The sequence below is a fragment of the Rhinopithecus roxellana genome, chromosome 8 (assembly GCF_007565055.1).
Source record: "Rhinopithecus roxellana isolate Shanxi Qingling chromosome 8, ASM756505v1, whole genome shotgun sequence".
Lineage (NCBI taxonomy): Eukaryota > Metazoa > Chordata > Mammalia > Primates > Cercopithecidae > Rhinopithecus > Rhinopithecus roxellana.
Window position 1 is genome coordinate 122,487,023 of NC_044556.1, and position 20,948 is coordinate 122,507,970.

The 20,948-nt window shown below is 38.6% G+C and overlaps 2 protein-coding genes across 5 annotated transcripts in view; one reads left to right on the plus strand and one right to left on the minus strand.

Annotated features, from left to right (window-relative positions):
- Positions 1 to 8,968: 8,968 nt before the first annotated feature.
- LOC104669599 (forkhead box protein E3-like) lies at positions 8,969 to 10,694 on the minus strand. The gene has a single exon (XM_010372606.2). It carries the CDS (start codon positions 10,549 to 10,551, stop codon positions 10,042 to 10,044), a length of 510 nt encoding a protein of 169 aa, XP_010370908.1. The 5' UTR covers positions 10,552 to 10,694; the 3' UTR covers positions 8,969 to 10,041.
- SUCO (SUN domain containing ossification factor) overlaps positions 10,050 to 20,948 on the plus strand; it is an 80,932-nt gene continuing 70,033 nt past the window's right edge. The window contains exon 1 of one of the 4 annotated variants that reach the window (XM_010372603.2): positions 10,050 to 10,710. In XM_010372603.2, the coding sequence (XP_010370905.2) occupies positions 10,649 to 10,710 (62 nt within the window). In that variant the 5' untranslated portion in view covers positions 10,050 to 10,648. The remainder of the gene's footprint in view (positions 10,711 to 20,948) is intronic. The other 3 variants (XM_010372602.2, XM_010372601.2, XM_030936140.1) reach the window with 3 other exon arrangements.

Consider the following 20,948-nt stretch of genomic DNA (forward strand, 5'->3'; position numbering starts at 1 on the left):
CCTGGTTCTTTGTGTGTGTGATCTATCTTTATCATATCCAGCCAAACTAAGTTTCATAAGTGAAGGAGAAATAAAATCCTTTACAGATAAGCAAATGCTTAGAGATTTTGTCACCACCAGGCCTGCCTTACAAGAGACCCTGAAGGAAGCCCTAAACATGGAAAGGAACAACCGGTACCAGCCAACACAAAAACATGCCAAAATGTAAAGACCATCGAGGCTAGGAAGAAACTGCATCGACTAACGAGCAAAATAACCAGTTAATATCATAATGGCAGGATCAAGTTCACACATAACAATATTAACCTTAAATGTTAATGGACTAAATGCTCCAATTAAAAGACACAGACTGGCAAACTGGATAAAGAGTCAAGACCCATCAGTCTGCTGTATTCAGGAGATCCATCTCACATGCAGAGACATACATAGGCTCAAAATAAAGGGATGGAGGAAGATCTACCAAGCAAATGGAGAACAAAAAAAAGCAGGGGTTGCAATCCTTGTCTCTGATAAAACAGACTTTAAACCATCAAAGATCAAAAGAGACAAAGAAGGCCATTACGTAATGGTAAAGGGATCAATTCAACAGGAAGAGCTAACTCTCCTAAATATATATGCACCCAATACAGGAGCACCCAGATTCATAAAGCAAGTCCTTAGAGACTTACAAAGAGACTTAGACTCCCATACAATAATAATGGGAGACTTCAACACTCCGCTGTCAACATTAGACAGATCAACGAGACAGAAAGTCAACAAGGATATCTTTTTCTCTAAATTCTAAAACTTCTATGATCTCTTTGTCTCCAGTGTTTCCAAAATATCACAATGATGTGCCTTAATGTCGACTGAGGCACAGTCCCACTGTGCTAGGCATTTAGACTAGGGTGTCTAAGTTTCAGTTTGGAAACTTAGATTTTTCAAATCTAGGAAAACGCCTTCAAAAATATTTATTTTCTCACCTCTGTTTTCTCTCTTTTCTTTCTAGTGTAGGTATACTAGACCTCCTGGATTAGTCTTTTGTCTTTTTGGCCACTTTCTGATAATTTCTTTGACTTTATTTTCTAATTCTTCTATTGAATTTTTTCTTTCTCCTTTCATAGCTTTGCTTTACAAGACCTTTTTCGATGATTGTTGCTGTTTGTGACAGGTCCATTTCTTATAGTACCCTGCTCCTATTGTAGGGTGGCAGTATCTGGCAATGTTAGAATTTTTTTTTTTTGAAGTTTCTCTCTCAATGGGTAGTTTTTATTATTCTCCATATTGTTTTTTGTTTTGTTTTGTTTTCCTGTTTATGAATATTCATCTCCATCTGTCATGTAAGAGCATTTTCTCATGCCCAGTAATCATTAGTTACATGTTCCTTTTTAAGAGCGGAGCACTAAAATGCTGACTGGATACTCTGAGTACGTGGTTAGGGCTTGATTATGATCTTCCCTGTAGGGTGAACTAGTTGGGAAAAGTCAGATATCAGTCATCTTTTATTTACGTCCTCTTGGAATGATCAGATTTCAGGATTCTTCCAATCGTCTCCCTAGAGAGAGAGACACTGGCTGCTGACGCAGAAAGACACCTGAGGTCTCAGCTTCAAATGTGTCCTCATTCATTTCTTCCCGCAAAATTGCTATTATAAAAACTTCAAACATACAGAAGAGTTGAAAGAACAGCACAACTACCCCTGTATCCTCCATCTATATTCAACAATTGTTAAGAGTTTGCCATATCTGTTCTCTTTCTCTCTAAACCTTTGAAGCTAGAGTATCATCATGGACTTCACTCTTAAATATTTCAGCATATATCTCCTCAAAAATAAGAACATTTCCTATATAACCACATGTAGTATTGTCATATCTAATAAAAAATAACAATAATTTTTATCACTTAATGCCCAGTTCTTATTCAAATCTCTAGTTGTCGCAAAAATGCCCTTACTTTTTTGCGTGGTACCACTGCTATAAATTATGCTTGGCATTCCCAAGTCCAGACTTTATCTTTTTCTCCCCGAATAAATCTATAGTCTTTTGCTAGGGCTGGGGTAGGGACAATCATTTAGCTATGTAGAGTTGGGGAGGGTATCTGATAGTTCTTAATTTGCAAGAACCTCCTACCACCACAAGCACCAAACACACACTTTCATTTATTATTTATTATATTATTATTATTATTGAGACAGGGTCTTGCTCTGTTGCTCAGGCTGGAGTGCAGTGGTGTGATCTCAGCTCATTGTGACCTCTGCCTCCTGGGCTCCAGCGATTGTCATGCCTCAGCCCCCGAGTAGCTGGGTCTACAGGTGTGCGCCACCACACCTGGCTATTTTTTGTATTTTTAGTAGAGATGGGTTTTCGCCATGTTGGCCAGGCTGGTCTCGAACTCTTGACCTCAAGTGATCCACCCAGCTTGGCCTCCCACAATGCTAGGATTACACGTGTGAGCCACTGTGCCGGGCCCCAAACACATATACCTTTAATCTCACTGCCAGCTGGACTTGGTGCTGCTATTTCCTGAATGAGCTTTTTGGGGATTCTGTATGACACATTGAATCAATTTTGTCATTTCTCATTGCTAAATTAAGGTTCAATTTTCTCATGTCTGTTGTGTTGAGGTTGACCACAGTATTTATTGTTCAAACCAAAACACATTTGAAAGTACTGGGGCTCAGGAAATGATACCCTAAAGTATGAAGCCTTGGCATGCTGAGTACTTTGAACCAAAGGAGATTGGAAGGACTCAGAAGCAAAGTCTCTCTGTGCTCTCCTGTCTCTTGCTTCTCTTTCGCTGAGGCAGGTCATGAAAACTAGAGCTCCTCTTCCCCAAAGCTAGTCATAAAACCCAGAAATACTACTCTAATCTTCTCCTGCTTTTTTGTGTAGCAGCTGGCCATAAAGAAGTTATCTGACCTGCCAAGTCTGATAGTAGATTGTAGGTCTACCATGTCTGATTGTAGATTATAAGATTATCATTCCAAAAGAGGTCATGCCCTATACCCAGAAGGAAGAAATGCTACACAGAGAGGCCAAGAAGAATCTGAAGAGACAGTCCTTGTTGGGGTTTCCCCTCTCAGTCTATTATCATTAGACATGATCATACCATTAGACAATATCTACTATCATTGTCGTACCCTTTTTGTCCAGTTACATTTCTATATGGCTGTCCATTCTTCATTTAATCTAATCATAAAAATGGACAGTTTTACCTAGGTCTTTGTGTGTTCATTTCTGAAGTTTCCTGTGTCAAGTAAAACTTTTTGATTAAGTAAATGTGTTATGCTTCTCCTTTGTTAACCAGTCTTTTTTTATAGGAGTGTCAGCTGTGACTCTTATAATGGGTAAAAATATCACATCTTTTCCACTCCTACAAAAGTAAAAGTTGGTACTATTATAAATTATGTCAGGATTATTAAAGGTGGTAAACTAGGCTTGTCAGATCAGCATATCATCATGTTAGGAAGCGTTTCTTACTTATCTGCTTTCCAGCTTCAAGGTTTTTTCTTGTGACCCTCTCACCTGATCTCCCATCCTTGCAGCCTAGGTATTAATAAACAAACAAACAGACTCTTTTATGTTGTTTTATGGGGTTTTGTGAGTAAAAGTAATTGCATGTGTGCAATGAATATATTATCTTTACCCCAATTTAATTATCTTGAACTTTGATCACTTTGTATTTGTACCACATTTTGTTATTTTAATGTTCTTGAATACTTTGTTTCATAGAAAATAATATCTCTAATGCTTGTTAAAAAAAATCCCTACAGTACCTATAGTGAAGTATTTTATGTGTTTAAAAAATACCTATTCTATTTGATTAGAGCTCACCTTCACTATTTCAAACACAGAATACCAAATAAGTGTCAAGTAAATTAAAATTAGAAGGCATATAAGGGTTTTAAAATAGTTTTAAATTGGATTCTAGTGCTTACTGTTCCCTATACCTGAAATACCTTATCTTCATATCTCTGTGAATATCATACTCATTTTTAAAGAACCACATCAAATCTGCCTCTTTTAAGTCTTTGATAATTTCCTCACAAAAATAATAATTTCCTTTTCCTCTAAAATCTTGTGACACTCGCAATTCACATTATTTGAGGCATTTATTCCATACATCTTATGTATTTCATTTCCCCTAGTGCAGTGGCTTTCACATTCTTTTGACTGCAACTCACTTTAAGACATATATTTGGCAGGGCTCGGTGGCTCACTCCGGCAATCCCAGCACTTTGGGAGGTGGAGGCTAGCAGATCACTTGAGGTCAGGAGTTTAAGACCAGCCTGGCCAACATGGCGAAACCCCATCTCTACTAAAAATACAAAAATTAGCCAGGTGTGGTGATGTGCACCTGTAATCCCAGCTACTCTGGAGGCTGAGGCAGGAGAATCGCTTGAACCTGAGAGGCAGAGGTTGCAGTGAGCCGAGATCGTGCCGCTGCACTCCATCCAGCCTGCGTGACAGAGCAAGAATCTGTCTCAAAACAAAACAAAACAAAAAAACAAACAAAACAAAAAACAAACAAAAAAACCGCAGACATATATTTTATATTGCAACCTAGTATGTATATATGTATATAACTGTACACACACACACGTATACACACATCACATATATTACTGAAATAAGAGTGCCCCACAAAAATATTTCCTCTTGCTGAGACACACTCCGATATTTTCTAAATTATTGTATTTTATTTTTTAAAAAGTGCTGCTGGATTCCCTCAAGATTTATTTCTTGACTCTCTAATGAATTGTGACCCCATGGTTTAAAAAACATTGCTCTTTTGCAGGACTTCTTAGTTGGGATCCATGTATATAATTCACAGGTCCATGGATGGAATAATAATTATATCTCTATTCTCCTAACCTCTACTGAAATTTAGAATTTGATTTTATTGTGAATGTAGGTAACAAACTGTGGTAGTACTGGCTGTATCTACAACTTTGTCACCAACATTAATCACAGATATTTTCATATCACATTATGCATATTGTAGGTATCTTGGAATATCGCTTATACTCATCACCATTTTGGAATTATTGACATTAGGAGACCTGCTATTAGACCTTGTTATTTATGCATTAATGAAAAAGCACCCCTTATTAGATCACAAATTTGCTTTGCAATATTTTAATAACTGTATTTCCCTACAGTTGGTTTCCTTTGTAATCTATGTGTTTGATTTTATACCTTTATAAACATTCTGAGAAGGGTTTCAAGCACTTCGCCAGACTACCAAAAGAGTGCTGTTCAGAAGATCAAGACCCCCTGCTAGAACACTAAAGCTTTCCTGGAGCAAATATCTGTCTCAGCATCTTTAATACAAAAAAGGCTCAATAAATATTTATTGAACACTTTATTTCTCCAGGTTACTTAGGGTAACTAGAACCTAGGAAAATCTAGTCAGACATAAGTCAAATAATATTATGCTGAAAAGCTAATTTGGTAATTTATTGAGAAAGAAGTAGTTGACTAGGTGCTCTAGACTAGTCAATTGCATAAAACGTTCTCATCCTAAGGGCTTGCTACTCCTAGGAGTTTAAATTATGTGGCAAATTGTAATTCAAGGTGATTAGACAAATAAATAGTTAAGCGAAAAGTAAAAAATTATTTCCTGGGCCTCTGTAATAAAAAACGTCACTGTGTGATATATATCAATAAAACACATGACCTCTCTGCAACAAGGAATGTATTCACTGCTTGGGGAGACAAATGACTATTAAATAAAAGCAGTGTAATAACGGCAGGCACCAGTGTTTCAGGTCATAACAAACAGTGTGGTCTGGTCAGAAGGTTGAGTTATGAAAGAAAATAGTGGGAAATAAAGCTTGAACTACATCAACTGGGTTTGATTATGGAAAGTTTTGAATGGCAGGCCAAGGAGGCAGGACTTTATTTGACGAATATGTCAGACCTATAGGATATTTTTGCATCAAAGAACGGACATGATGAAGATAATGTTTTAGGAAACTTCTTCTGAGAGCGTTATACAGGAGGTGCTAAAGGACACATCAGTTACAATCCCCAACATGCTGCTTCAGTTGTTACTTTCTCTCCCTATTTTGAATCTTGTACTTGTAAATTCTTGCTAGATACTTCCACCAGAACCTCAATACTGTGCTTCCAAAACCATACTAGTCTTCTTAACTTGTAAATCTGCAACTCCTGACTTTCCTACTCATGTAATGGCACATACGTTCTTAGAAATTGGACCATCTTTGATGTCTCCTTCTCTGTCACCCACATGTAAATCATTCCCTTCCTCTAGTTGATTCCATTATAAGCCTATTCAATTCATGTATCTTCAAAATACACATATGTTAACCCAGTGATAGAAGACTGAATTTGGGATCACAAAGTAGAATTTTTAAAAAGGGAAATCTTACCTTTTGTTATTTGCAGTGAAAACAGAACTGTGCATGCCAACCTTGCACTCTGTAACCTTCCAGCCCTCAAGAGACTGAGTTCTCAGGCTGTACTAATGAAGTAATCTATGTCTTATCTCCTTCTGACTTCTACCCTTAACTCCTGAAGTGGCCAAATTATCAGTGCTCTGTTAAGGTAGATTTGGCTAAGTAGTTAAGGCTCTTTTCAGGTAGGGAGTAACTATATAAAGAAGGTATACGCTATTCTACACACATATTTATGTACACAAAGAAGATGATTGGGGGGGACAAACAGTGTTAAAAGTTCTGTTTATACTTTTTTTTTTTTTTTTTTTTTGAGACAGAGTCTCGCTCTGCCCCCAGGCTGGAGTGCAGTGGCCGGATCTCAGCTCACTGCAAGCTCCGCCTCCCGGGTTCACGCCATTCTCCTGCCTCAGCCTCCCGAGTAGCTGGGACTACAGGCGCCCGCCACCTCGCCCAGCTAATTTTTTTGTATTTTTAGTAGAGACGGGGTTTCACCGTGTTAGCCAGGATGGTTTCGATCTCCTGACCTCGTGATTCGCCCGTCTCGGCCCTGTTTATACTTTTTATGTGGTTGAATTTTTAAGTGCTGATTGCCACATTCACCATTTTTCCATTTTCCATCGTAGTCTCTTTTATTGTCTATTTGTGTGTTCTCAATCTCCCAACCTTTCTTTGACTGATTTCCAGGAAACATCTATTTTAACTGACTTTTACTCTGGAAGCATCTAAATGTCATTGGTCTCTAAGATCCTTCTGAGACATATAGGATCTCAGCATTTTGTAATATTGAAAGGAGCAGGTAATTTTTCAACTAAATCAAAATACGTAAAAGCTTGCTCATGAAATACCACCAACTTAGACAAACAGTCCTCTTGGGTATCTTAAATATGATTTGTATATGAGATAAAGAATAAACGAGCTAGCCAGAAAGGGTTGGTTCCTTCTTTAAGGTCTGCTTGTTCTCTTTCACCATAAGCAAACAGAGTATCAGATCTTTATCAAGGCAGGGACTTGAGCTGCCTAGAGTTTCTGGTTTAGTCAACTTTTTAGGAATGGGAGAACTCATGTTAATTGTGCAGTTTAGGCCCTAGTGACTTGCTGAATAATCCAAGGGTCTGCATGGCAAACAATTTATCCTGTGTGTGGTCAGTGCTTTATAGATTTTATTGAATTGGGTGATTCGGTTATAGCAGGGTTTCTCAACCTTGGCACTTTTGACTTTTTGGGCCAAATAATTTTGTTGTGGAGGGCTTTCTTGTGCACTGTAGGATGTGAAAGAGCATCCCTGGCCTCCACTCATTAGGTGCCAGTAGTACTTCTCCAATGTGACAAGCAAAAAATGTGTTCACACAATGCCAATTTCACCCTGGGGGTAAGTCTGCCCCAGGTTGAGAATTACTGTATTATAGTTAATGGGTGGTTGATGGTGGTTAATTAGCCTAAGCCTTAAAAGATTATATATATTATATAATTAAATATTATATATTAAAGATTATATATTATACATGCTTTGACTTTTTCTATATTCTTTCTTGCCATTTTTGGCATATGTTATACTTTTAAGTATAGTGACATTTATCTATACTAGTTTTATTTTATATAGCTATTACTCACTTTCTTATACTTGTCTATTGAGTTATAATAAAATTTTCTCTCTTCTTTTTCTCATTATATTTAACAGATAGGTGGAAAAATGTCTACCAATTCTTTAAAGGTCAGCTCTATGGAATTTCTATTTATTTCATCTGGAGTCTTAGAATAGGAAAGAATCAACATAAATATAGAAAGTCAGGCAAAGAAGCTAATTTATGGGAAAAATGAGTTCTATTTTGTGCAGGTAAAATTGGAAGTGATAGAATATCTAAATAATATGTCCAGCAACTACTTAAAAAGAGGTTGGGATATAGGTTTGGGAGTCAACAGTATAGTTGAAAATGAAAATTGCCCAAGAGAAAAATGGAAAAAGCTCAGAGTACTGAAGGATTAAACCTTAACATGAAACCATGGAAATGAAGTTCAAAAAGAGAAAAGAACATTTATAGATTGAAATAGTAAAAGCTAATAATTGGATGATAATTAGGTGAATGGGAAGCCTACCACAGAGGTATTAATAAAGCTCCAACTGCCGGAGAAAAAGGAAGGCAGGCAGGCAGGCAGACAGGCAGGCAGACAGGCAGTCAAGGAAAGAAAGAAAAAGAAAAAAGTAAAATTCTTTGTACTTGCATATTCCAAAAAATCATTGCAGGGACTTGGTGAAAAATAAGCGGATGGGTCTGTGAGTTTGGGATGAGAGGGATAGGAGACGTAGCTTGATAACTTCCTAGATTTGAGACAAGCATGTATTCGAATATAACTTCTTCTGCTGTGATGTACTGAGGATCAGCTGAGGGATACCTCAGCTGTTTCCTATCCTGAATAAAAGTTCCTGGAATAAGAGGAAAAGGGTGTCCAACACGGTAAAGAATGTCAATTTATCCCTACCCTTCCATTGCCCCTACTTTCTTTTAAACTTGCATATTAATCATTTGATACTGTTTTTGGGTGAGGTAAATATTTGCTTCCCGCAATAGGTGAGAGATGAAAGGATCTTATTATCATATATTAAGAGTAGCATCAGCAGATAAGTGGAACTGTTACCTAATTACTGCCAGAAAAGGCAGTTCAGGGTGAACTCCAAAACCAAAATTTTCACTTTGTATAATTTCTCTAACATCAAATTGACTTATATCCAAAAATTACAGAGTGGGTGAAATTATTCAGTTCTTTGGGACTACAATTAACATACAATTCAACTTAGAAGGTTCATGAGGAAATTCCGCGGCTCAAAATTAGGCGTTATGTGGGCATTTTACTGAGGGTTTTTTTCCCTACGGCCACATGAACAATAAGTAACACTTCCTTTAAACATTTTTCACACTAAACATTATGCCATGTTCCAAGGCACAGACCATTGCAGCCTCCGCCCCCTCAGCGGCGTGAACACTTGGAATGGGCACGCTGCCCATTACTTAGTATTGAAAGTGGTCACTTTTTGCTCTTAGGTGAGTGTAAGCGACTGCCTTCCCCACTTTCGGTGAACCTCAGGACTTGGAGCGTCTGTGGGTGCTCCTCTAATGGGGACAACTCCTCCCTTCCGACTCCATCGCAGAGAACCCAAAGTTCGAAAGCAACAGAACGAAAATCAACAAAGCACACTTCAAGAGAGTTGGCAAGCGGCGAAATTCTTGTTGAAGAGAAGAAAAAGCGAAAGGTTTTCCGCTACAACCAATCAGATGAGAGCATTCTTGGCACGCCCCTTTCTATCTACCAATCAACATCTAGCTCAATGGGGCAGTCCATTGATACAGGGAAAGGGTCTTTAAATTTTATTAGCACAGCTTCCCTCACAACCCTCACCCCAGTCATTCTAGGCCATCCCACGAACTGTGCTCAAAAGAGGAAAAGAGTGCAACACTTCCAAAGCTGATCAGTCTCGTGGTGAGCAGCGAAACTACAGACTTCACCAACAAAACCATGGATTCTAGGAGGGACAGGGAAAGAAGAAAACGGGTTCTGGAAGGCAAACTACAATTCCCAAGGGCGCTTGCGCGGACTCAGCGCGCACGGGACGAGGGGCGGGCCACTGTAAGGGGGAATGCGAACGATCACGGGGCTCTTTTGAACGCTAGCCCGCAAGTGGGCGGGACCTGGGGCGGGCGGAGCAGCGACAGCGTCTGCTCCTGCGCTTTGTGGTCTCCTGCCTCCTGCTTCTCCGCCTGCGGCGTCGGAGGGGGCGTGGCCTGTGCGGAGGCTGGTGGGGGTGCGGGCGCCGCGGGACGTGGGTGACGCGTCGCTTTCCAGCTCAGCGGTGTGTGAGGTGTCGCGGCCCCGCCGGCGATTGGCTGTTGAGAGGCGAGTACGCGGCGGCCGTTGGTCGCTGGCCTCACGGAGCAAGGCCCCGGGCGGGCGGGGAGGATATGGGGTGGCAGTGGCGGCGGCGGCGGCTTCAGGAGGCGGGCGTGGACGAGCCGGCGGCCGCGGCAGCTGTGGTACCCGGAGTCCTGTGAAGCGCCCCTGTCCGCGCGGCTGTGGGGCCCTCGGAGAGGGCTGCCAGGACGCGAGCCACTGAGGAGCCTCTCAGCCAGCGCCACAGCCTTTAGGATTATCGGTTCCATCCTCGCGGTCCTGCTCCGGCTCCTCCATCTTGGCCTCGGCGGTGGCGGCTGCCGGGAGGATGTGCCGCCTTCTGGCAGGGGGAAGAAGGAGGAGAAGATGAAGAAGCACCGGCGGGCCTTGGCCCTGGTCTCCTGCCTCTTTCTGTGCTCTCTGGTCTGGTGAGTAGCCGCGACGACAAGGGAGTCCCGTGAGGGGAGTAAAGGGGAGGGAGCAGCCCAGGTCACACCCCCAAGTCATCTTGGCTTTTAGGGTCCGGGTTTCCAAGGCCCCCTTGGAAGGGACAAACCGATTACTTCTCGACTCTCCATCTAACTGGTCTGGTAGTGCTCTGTGCGGAGATTTCCGTGGTGTATTTTGGAATTTACAGAGACTCAGTGGGAGAGAGAGAGGTGCCGAGGTAGAAGGAACCACCAAGTGCCTTTGTACTCAGTTCTTCTACCCCTTGGAGACGGTGCAGGGTTTGGGGTTGGGTATTCAGATCGATGGTAAGTAAGTTGCTCCGATGTGCCGCTGGTCTTTGCGTTCTTAGTGTGGTAAGGGGATAAAGCACCTCGGATGTGATGCGTTCCGGACGTGCGATTTCAAAACTGACTGATCATGAAGGTAAGAGTAATGTGTAAGCAGTAGTTCTCCTGGACATTTCTCGCACAGTGTTTGATCCCAAGTACACTTGGGCCACTGTTTTTGGAAACCTGGGGGAGTGTGTGTGTGTGTGTGTGTGTTATGAAGCATTTTTTCAGTTGGTTTGGTGGAGAGGGTGTCTTAGATGTAGTGTGTATAGTAGTTTTTGGTAATGTCCCTTAGTAGAGGGAAGGTAAATACTGTATTTTGAAGGCAGGAAGAGTGCTTTGTCCCTAAAGCACCCCCCAAGTTTTACGGAGTTTCCGTTTAATCCCAGGCACTTCTGGAGTTTTTTGAGGAGCAGAGAAAGCTTGTAAGTCGAAAGACTGCTCTCACCGTACTTGGAAAAGCCATTCTTTCCTCCCAGGGAATTTCTTCAAAGATGTGTAACAATTGATGACTGAAAACATCTTTCTTCAGTCAAGGCTATTTGCTGTTTGTTGTATTAAAATAGAAATTAAGTTTCCTGTTTTGCTTATTTCTGCAGAGCACCAACACTATTTTCATTTTTATGGATGCCTAATGGATTCCAGAGGCACTGAAAGTGTAGAGTTGTTGCTCACATAAAATAATACATAAACAAGGGGAAGAGAAAACTCTAGCCTGGCTGAGGGGTTTTGATTGGAAGGATGGTAGAAGTTTTTGAGAACAAAAAAAATTGACTTCTTACCTTTCATTCTAAATCCTTTTAATATCCACCTCCCGTTTTTAATAAAATCCTCCCCTTTCTACTTACTGTGTTGGGAACGGAGAAGTGCCTGTAAGAGATAAATCCACTTACCTCATTTTAAATTTAAATTTGTAGATACTGAAGCTTGTATTCATTTTCATCTCTTTCTGGGGCTGCCTAGTTATACTCGTAGACTATATTTTCTTTCCTCTTTTTTCTTGGTCTTGCCCATCTTTAAGCCATGTTTTTATTCATCAAAACTTTCTGAAATGGCAAATAAGGAAAAGGTTAACACTTTGATTCAAGTTTAAAAACACACCAGTATCTCTGACTTTTTTTTTTTTTTTTTTAAGTTGGATGGTGTAAACGAAATCAAGCAATAGAATGTGATTCTTACAATCATTTGTAAATTTAAGTTAATTCTGCTTCTATTTCTTTTGGGAATTTCTGGCTATCTTTTGATTAAGCTAACCCTCAATATGTTTTCTCACCTTCAATCATTAGCTCTAATGAAGAGCTAATGAATTTCCCTGTTAGGGAAAAAATAGGTTGGCCCGGTATTGAAAGTAGTAATAAACTTCTGTAAAGTTTTTTAACTCCTAGTGAGGAAAATGGTATGTGGAGAGTTTAAGAAAAGAATGTGAACATTTTAAGAAACTTTAGCTTAGGAAACTATTGGGTTAGTTTATTTTGAGATTTGTTTAGACCGCCAAATTTAGACATTTTAATTATTCTTTAGCAAAACGATTAAAAGGCACTAAAATAGGACATTAAGGCTTAAAGGTTTTTTTTTGAAGGGTGATGATGAATGAGATTGGGGAAGAGGAGTGGTATGTGGTGATGATTGGCAAAGGGTGCGTTTTTTCTTTGAAGACTCTGCTTTCTTGCCAAGTTGAAATTAATGGCACTTAATGGATTTCTAACTTTTGCTGCAATCTAGTATGGTATTTCTTTTCCCAACAACCCCATTCCCTTTAACAGAAAGGGCTACCAACAAGTCCTAGGGTTAGATAAAACGTTTGCAAGAGTTGATGAGTGCCTTTTAGTAGCCACTTTTGTCTCTTTTGTTATTCACAAATTGTCTCAAAATTTTGTGATCCATTTGTTTTGTAGATTTTGAGTGCTGTATGTCTATTCTACAGTATTCTAGTTTCTAAGGTTTCCCCTCTAATGCTACCAATATTACTGGTAAGTTTACTATCATAATTTCATAATCTTGATTATGTCTCCCCTCTGCTTTTCTTCCAGCCTAGAGTACTAACCTTAGATTATGTTCACAGAAAAACTATTTCATCTATGTCATTACTCATTTCTTTTGCTGTTTTTTCCTGTTGCATACTTTATGATTTTTGATCAAGTAGAATAGAGTATTCTAGGCATAAATGCGCTATAGCTGCAGCACAGAGCAATGATAGCTAATATTTACTGACAGCTATCTATGTGTCAGGCACATGATGTTTATCTGACAATAGCACCTTTAATCTTTATAAGAGCCCTGTAAGATAGGTATTATTATTAACTTCCTTTTGCATTTTACATGTGAAGAAGTATAGAGGTTAAGTAACTTGGCTAAGTTTAAGCAGCTGTTAAGTTTTGGAGCTTAAATTTGAACTTAGGCAGCACAGGCTCCTGAGTACCATAGTCCTTTGTAGGTCAGAAGGCCTGTATTTTATATGTGTGGCTCCATCATTTACTAGATATGTGTTCTTTGACCTGTTATTTAACTTCCTTGAACCTTAGTTGTTATATCCTCAGAATGGGGAAATTGATCCACTCATACTTCACAGGGTTGTTAGGACGATGAAATAATATAAATGAGAGATCTTTGTAACACAGTAACAGTGTATTATGTAAATATTCCATCATAACATTATTCAACCACATTTTTTTTCTCATACTTACTGTGCCAGATGTTTTTATGAGCACCGAAAATCTAAGATAGAGGGTCACCAGCTTGTCTTGGTTTTAACACTGGAAGTCGCATAACCTAGGAATTCCCTGCATTAGTTTCCTATGCCTGCTGTAACAAATTGACACAAATTTAGTGGCTTAAATCAACTAACATTTATTACCTTACAATTCTGTGGATGAGAAGTCCAAGATATGTCTCACAGGGCTAAATAAAATTAAGATGTCAACTGGGCTGGTTCATTTTGGAAGCTCTGAGGGGAGAATATTTCTCTAGAGGCCACCTGTATTCTGTGGCCCCTTCCTCACATCAGCACTCCAACCTTTTTTTTCATTCCTTATGTCTACTAATGACTGGTCCTCCTGCCTCTCGCTCTTATAAGGACTATTGTGATTACACTGGGTCCACCCAGACATTCCAGGATAATCTCCCTATCTCATAATCCTTAATTTAATCACATCTTCGAAGTCTCTTTTACTATGTAAGGTAACATATTTAGGGATTAGGATGCAGACATCTTTGAGGGGAGCACATTATTCAGCCTATACCCTATACCATACTCCCTCAGTCGTGGGCAAACTGGGAAAGCTGCATTACCTTCAAGAGGAAAAAAAACCACAATTAGTGGATATTCTGAGTGTGTCCCCTAATTAGTAAAACCTTGTGCATGCCCCTTAATTGTTTACAAGTTATATACATGTGCCAATATAATAATAGTATATTAGTATATGTAATAAATTAATACAAGTTAGATATTTAAGGAAAATGAGAACAAAAAAATTCCGTTAATGGTGCCTTTTGTTCTCATTAAAATAATAATTTTTAATGAGAGCTATGTGATTGACCTACTAGATTATTTGACATCGTAGTATAGAACTACTTAGGAGTCAGCCCTGTCATTTTCTTGTTGGCTGTGCTTGCATTATTAAATTCTTTGCAGGACTTTTTTAAAAAGCTGCTTCCCGATGTTGTGAGGGTCAGTTCAGTTAAAACTGAATAATTCCTAAGTCTACCTAACTGGGCAAACAGAAACCACAGTGAATCATGGTGTGCTGTAAGTAAAACCCATTGTTTGTGAGACTTCCACTCTTTCCCTGGGTTTCTGCCAATAGTCCTTGCTGTTCTTGATGTGTGACCATCTGACCCTTCAGACCAAGTATGAATCCTTACATTAATCTTAGTAAAACTTATTTTTTTTAAACTAAACAAATCTGTTCTTCCTTCACCCCAAAGGATCATCTTGGAGAAGCTTGTATTTAGACTTTCGAGAAGAGCTTGACATTTAAACAAGACTTACACATTTGACAAATGTAACAGGTACTTACAAAAGTCTTCAGGAATAGCAAAGGAAGAATTCATATCCTACTTATGGTTCTGTCACTAACTGTATGTCTTTGGACAGGTTACTTCTGTGAACCTCAACTCTCATCCATAAAATGGTCTGCAGGATGGATAGTTCACGATGAGAGAATTTTGTTGTAGGCAGAGAGAACACTCTTAACCCAGTTATCTAGAGCGTGAGTGTATGTGAGGAGGGATGGGAAGAGAAGCTAGAGCTAGGTTTTGAAGGGATTTGATTATCATGCAGATGAATTCTGATTCTAACCACCTGACAGAGGCTGAGCAAGTTAAGTAGTTTAAACTGGAGAACAGGAGCATGATGTCACGTGGATCTTTTAATTAGATCGATGTGGAGGATAAAGTGGAATGTAGGGGACATACTTTGGAGGCAGGAGGTCCTAAGTCATGGTCCCACTAGAAGAGAGTTGATATCTAAATCAAGATGCTGGCATTTTTGACCTTAGTAGTAATTTTTCTGAGTGTGTCAGACCAGTTTTTATTAGTTTAAGAGGTTTATTTCCTGGTTTGTGATTATATTTCTGTACCCTTTTGCTTTTTCTCTCATAATTGCTGGTCTATTAATATGCATAAGTGAGCAGAAAAAAATTTAAAAACTAGAATAATATATAAGCTGTTTTTTTTATTTTTTGAGGTGATGAATAGAGCATATTGGAAACATATAGATAAAATATATTGAAAATTCCCCAGAAAATCTGGAGGAATTTTTTGCTTGTTTCTGCTTCTGTCTCTTAACTTTAAAGGTTCTGAATATATTTCTTCTCTGAATAATATTTGAAATAAATAAAATAATAAAATAATCCCATTTCTCCAAATCATTCGATGCCTTATTTTTTCTTTCCCTGAATAAACCAATGAAAGATGACCTTTACAAAAATGATTTTTTTAGTGGAACTTAATGTGAAAGACTGAGGAAAAAAAGTTTATCTTTGCTCTGGGATATATATTCCAAAGAAAGCACTTGGTATTTATATTTATAAGAGGTGTTGGGTCATATAGTGTCAGATTCCCTTCAGACAAGTTAGATGAAGCCAACTTGCCTTAATAGGAAAAGGTCTGTGAAAGAAGGTGTGTGGCATCTTTGCATAACACCTGAACACTGTGTCCAGTAAAAGATGGCAAATAACGTGTTTCATGTTGGTCCTTTATGTTATTAAACATTTGAGGATATACTGGAGTGGAAGCAGGTAGTAGGGTTGACAGGCAATGGAAAAAATAAAAGGTATCAGCTCTTTTGAGCTTTGGTTATTTCTTTTTTTGTTTGTTCATGAACTTGTAGATTATTGTTTCACTTTTCTCAACAGTCTGAATGGATAAATGAATCAATATGTATAACTAATATTGTTATGCTTATAATGAAAGGGAAACTTAAAAAATTTAAGTGCTTTATTATTCTCAAGTCATCTTCAAATAGAAACACGTGATGCTTTTGTTTAGTAGTTTATACATAACTAGAAAGAGACAAAATCTCTTTACTTGAAACTTATCTACGTGTTTTGGATTATACTTTAGCACCAGTTTTATGTTACCTGCTTTTTCAAGGCCATATTTTAGACTAATTTCACAAGTCAGATTGTACGTGTCACAAGGGAATAGGAAATTGCTTTGAATATTTGCAGTATAAGAGTGTTAATCCTTTGGGATAAATTTGTTTAATGCAAGTTTTTTTTTGAAGATTTGGTTTTATTTAGGACTTTGTAATTAATTGCTAGTTAAAATTATTTTACATTTTACATGAAAGTGACACCTAGCTTTATTAGAAAGTATTCTGTAATATTAATACGGTTCGTAGGTACTAAGCTAATTTTGTATTATGTAGCGTTTGTAATCTACTGGGGAAAAAACATGTAAAGCCTAAGAACAATGCCTCACTCATAGTAAGCACTACTATATAAGGTATTCATTGACTCTAGATACTTTGGTAATTTGTTGAGTAGAAGTAAGATGGCCTAGGTTTCAGAGTTAAAAATGGGAATTTATAAATCCACTTAAAATATTATTTGATTATCCACAATGTATTTGGTGTGGTGAAGGATACAGAAGAATTGTGAGACTTGAGCTCTGTATATAAGCTGCTTGTTACAATACAGATAGTGGTGTAGTGCATAAGGTGTAAAACTATGTCAGAGCTTGGTTGTAGTCCTTCCTTTGCATTATTAATACGAACATTTATTGAGTGATTATTTCTCTTCTAAGTACTAAATACTATTCAAGGTAATATACATTAAATTATTTTATTCTCTGTATCAATGTTTTAAGGCAGACACTCCATTTTAAAGATGAAGAAAGGTGGGCACGAAGAAGTTAACCAGCTTGCCCAAGTTCTCACAGCCAGGAAGCAACAGAGCCAGAAGCTAAGAAGGCCAGGTTCTAAGCCTGTGTTCTCTTAACCAGTATGCTGTGCTGCCAGTTGGCTGGTAGATGGTCTTGGGCAAGTTTCTTCACTTTTTCTAGTTAATAATTTTATCTGGCAAAGTGTCAGCTTTTTTCATCTGAAAATGTGGGTGCCTGGATTGGCCTAGGAAGGAGTGGACATTGGAATTGTTCATGAAACTTTTAAAAGAAATACACATACCTAGGATTCTTACCTTGTAGATTTTGTTAGTAAGTTTGGGATACTCTTATGCATTCAAGTCTGTATTACTGTATTAGATTAACTCAGTTTATTTTTTGTATATCTAACATTCTAAGATATCTGGTTTGAATGTTAGTAAACAACACAGAAAACTGAATTGCATAGTAAGTGCTTAGGAGAAAATGAGGGCTAGAGTTCTCAAGGAAGGCTTGACTTGGGTTCAAGGGAAATGTGTGGTTTATAAACTCTGCTTCTGTGCAAACAGGAGCTTCATGAGCTGAAACAAGATGTACTGGTGTTGATAATATGAATAAATGGCTATTTCTTTATGTGTGCATGTGTATGTCTGTATGCCTGCTTGCAGTGGGTAGATGGCACTTAATTGTTAAGGAGAGAGAGAGTTATGAATAAAAGAGATAATCTAGTTGATATGGGTAGGAGTGGTAGTAAACAGACAAGCTTGAGGAGAAAGAGATAGATTTCAGAGATTTTGGTAGATTTTGCAAGCCAGTCCAAAGAATTAGATAATAAAGATTCAGCAAGAAAAGTGGTGTTGTGAGAACATTATTTTGACATAATTGTGCTAGATTTTTTTTTTTTTAGAGGAAAGAGACTTAGAGGGATGAGTACAACTGACTTTCCACGTCCACAGATTCAACCAACCTCAGGTTGAAAATATATTTAAAAAAATAAAAAATAACAATACAACAATAAAAATACAAATAAAAACAATGTTGTATAACAGCTATTTACATAGCATTTACATAGCATTAGGTTTTAAATCACCTCTAGATATTTATATGGGAGAATATGCATAGATGTTTTAAATCACCTCTAGATATTTTAAATCACCTCTAGATATTTATATGGGAGGATATGCATAGGTGATATGCAAATGCCATTTTATATAAGAGACTTGAGCATTCTCAGATAATGGTGTCTTCAAATCCTGGATCCTAAAAAGCCCTTGGAGTAATTGAGGCTTGTCATAAGAACAACTTAATCTTGGCAGTAGAAACAAAGAAGAGGGTACAATAAATAGAGATTTTTGAGGACGTAACTGATTTGTTTTTATGAAAGGTTGGCAAGCTGGCAGTGCAGTGCAGCAGATAACAGCATTAGGCTAGGATTCTAAATAACTGAATTTTAGTTTGCCTCTAACCAAACTCTGTTCAACATCCCCTTTCTGTTACCCATCTCCATGCAAAGAGATATTTACTTAGGTTTCTGTGTGCTATATCCTATACAGGATTCTGGTGGACAAAACAAAAGTAGCTGCTTTCTTAGAGCACACTGTCTCTGAGAGAATACATTCTAGGGCCTAAAATTATGAATCTGTGAAATAAAGTTCAGTGAGAAAAGAAATGTTAAGCGTTTTTTGTTTTTTTTTGTTTGTTTGTTTGCTTGTTTGTTTTAACTTGGGCAACTAGAAGAATTGGTGGTGGTCAAAAAGAAGTGGAAGAGTTGGCAAAGGGCTTGGAAGGGGAAGGAGCTGTTAGTTGGAGGTGAATGGAATATCCAAGTAGAGACATTTTATGGGCACTTAAAAATGCAGACTTGAATGCAGATAAAATTTGGCCTGGAGTCCCAGGCGCGGTGGCTCATGCCTATAATCCCAGCACTTTGGGAGGCCCAGCACTTTGGGAAGCCAAGGCAGGTGATCACCTGAGGTCAGGAGTTCGAGACCAGCCTGACCAACATGGAGAAACCCCGTCTCTACTAAAAAAGTAGAAAATTAGCCGGGCATGGTGGCACATGCCTGTAATCCCAGCTACTTGGGAGACTGAGGCAGGAGAATCACTTGAACCTGGGAGGCGGAGGTTGCGGTGAGTCAGGATTGTGCCATTGCACTCCAGCCTGGTCAACAAGAGCAAAACTCCATATCAAAAAAAAAAAAAAAAAGGAAAAGAAAATTTGGCTTGGCATTGTCCTCATAAAGCAGAGATCCCCAAACGCTGGGCTGGGGACTGGTGCTAGTCCGTGGTCTGTTAGGACCCTGACCACGCAACAGGAGGTGAACAGCAGGTGAGTGAGCATTACTGCCGGAGCTCCACCTCCTGTCAGATTAGCAGCAGAACTAGATTCTCATAGGAGCACGAAACCTACCGTGAACCGCACATGCTAGGTTCTGTGTGCTCCTTATGAGAATGTAATGCGCCCCCGCCCACCCCATTCATGGCAAAGTTGTCTTCCATGAAACTGGTCTCTGGTGCCAAAAGATTGGTGACCACTGTCATAGAGGGAATCATTTTTGAAAGAGATCATTGGACTTTTGAAACAGAATAAAGAAAGGTGCCAAGCATAGTAAAGCTCTGAAAGGAAGGAGGAAACTGGAAAAGATAGATGGAAAAAGATTTAAGTAAGTCATTTGAGTGGTCAACAATATAAAATGTCTTAGATAAGGTTGAAGAGCTTGAAAACTGAGAAACAGACCTTGTTTTCAAAAGAGGGAAGTGATTGATAGCTTTTGGGAGTGGAGAATAGAAGATATTTGGAGAGCTCGTAGGCATGAATTCCACACATTTGTTTGGCAGCAAGCGGAGGTAGAAGAGTACTTAAAAAAAAGTTAACATGTAGAGTAGCTTCGTACTTGTTTGCTACAACCTATTTTACACAGTGCCACTGGATTTATCTTACATGCAACTTTGATTATGTCAGTCCTCTGATGAAATATCTTTCAAAGGCTCTTTGAAGGATAAAACTTTAAACCTTGATAATTTTTAAATGCCTGCAGTCTGACCCACACCAACTGTTGTAGCTTTATTTTCTACTTTTCCTAATAGAGACTTTGTTTTAGCATGGCTGATCTGTTGGCCTGGTAGTAATTTATTTGAGAACTATGTAGTTTCTAATTGAAAATTAAGGTAACAAAAGTACTGTCACTTGTGTTTTAGAGGCTAAATATACCATACCCAATTTCTGAAAATATATTATTATCAAGTATAGGGTATGATTATTTCCAGCATCTTAGAGGACAAATTGTATTGATTGAATTTCTAATGGTAGGTTAAGATATAAAAACAGAACATATCACGTTGTTTACTAAGTGCTTCTCTGTGTTGGATCAATGAAATTATAGGCCAATTTAGTGAAACAATTTTCTAATAGAATTTGATATGTGGAATATTAAGCTAAGAGAATTTAAGACTCAATCCTACATCAGAGTGAAGATTAAAAGTCAGAACTACTGAAATGCAAAGGTTTAATTAGAAACAGGCACTAGAACATAGAACTTTCTTCAGCTAAGCTGTACAGTTGCATG

Coding starts and splice junctions, on each gene's coding strand:
- LOC104669599 (XM_010372606.2), bottom strand. CDS start 10,551: ATGGAACCGATAATCCTAAAGGCTGTGGCGCTGGCTGAGAGGCTCCTC.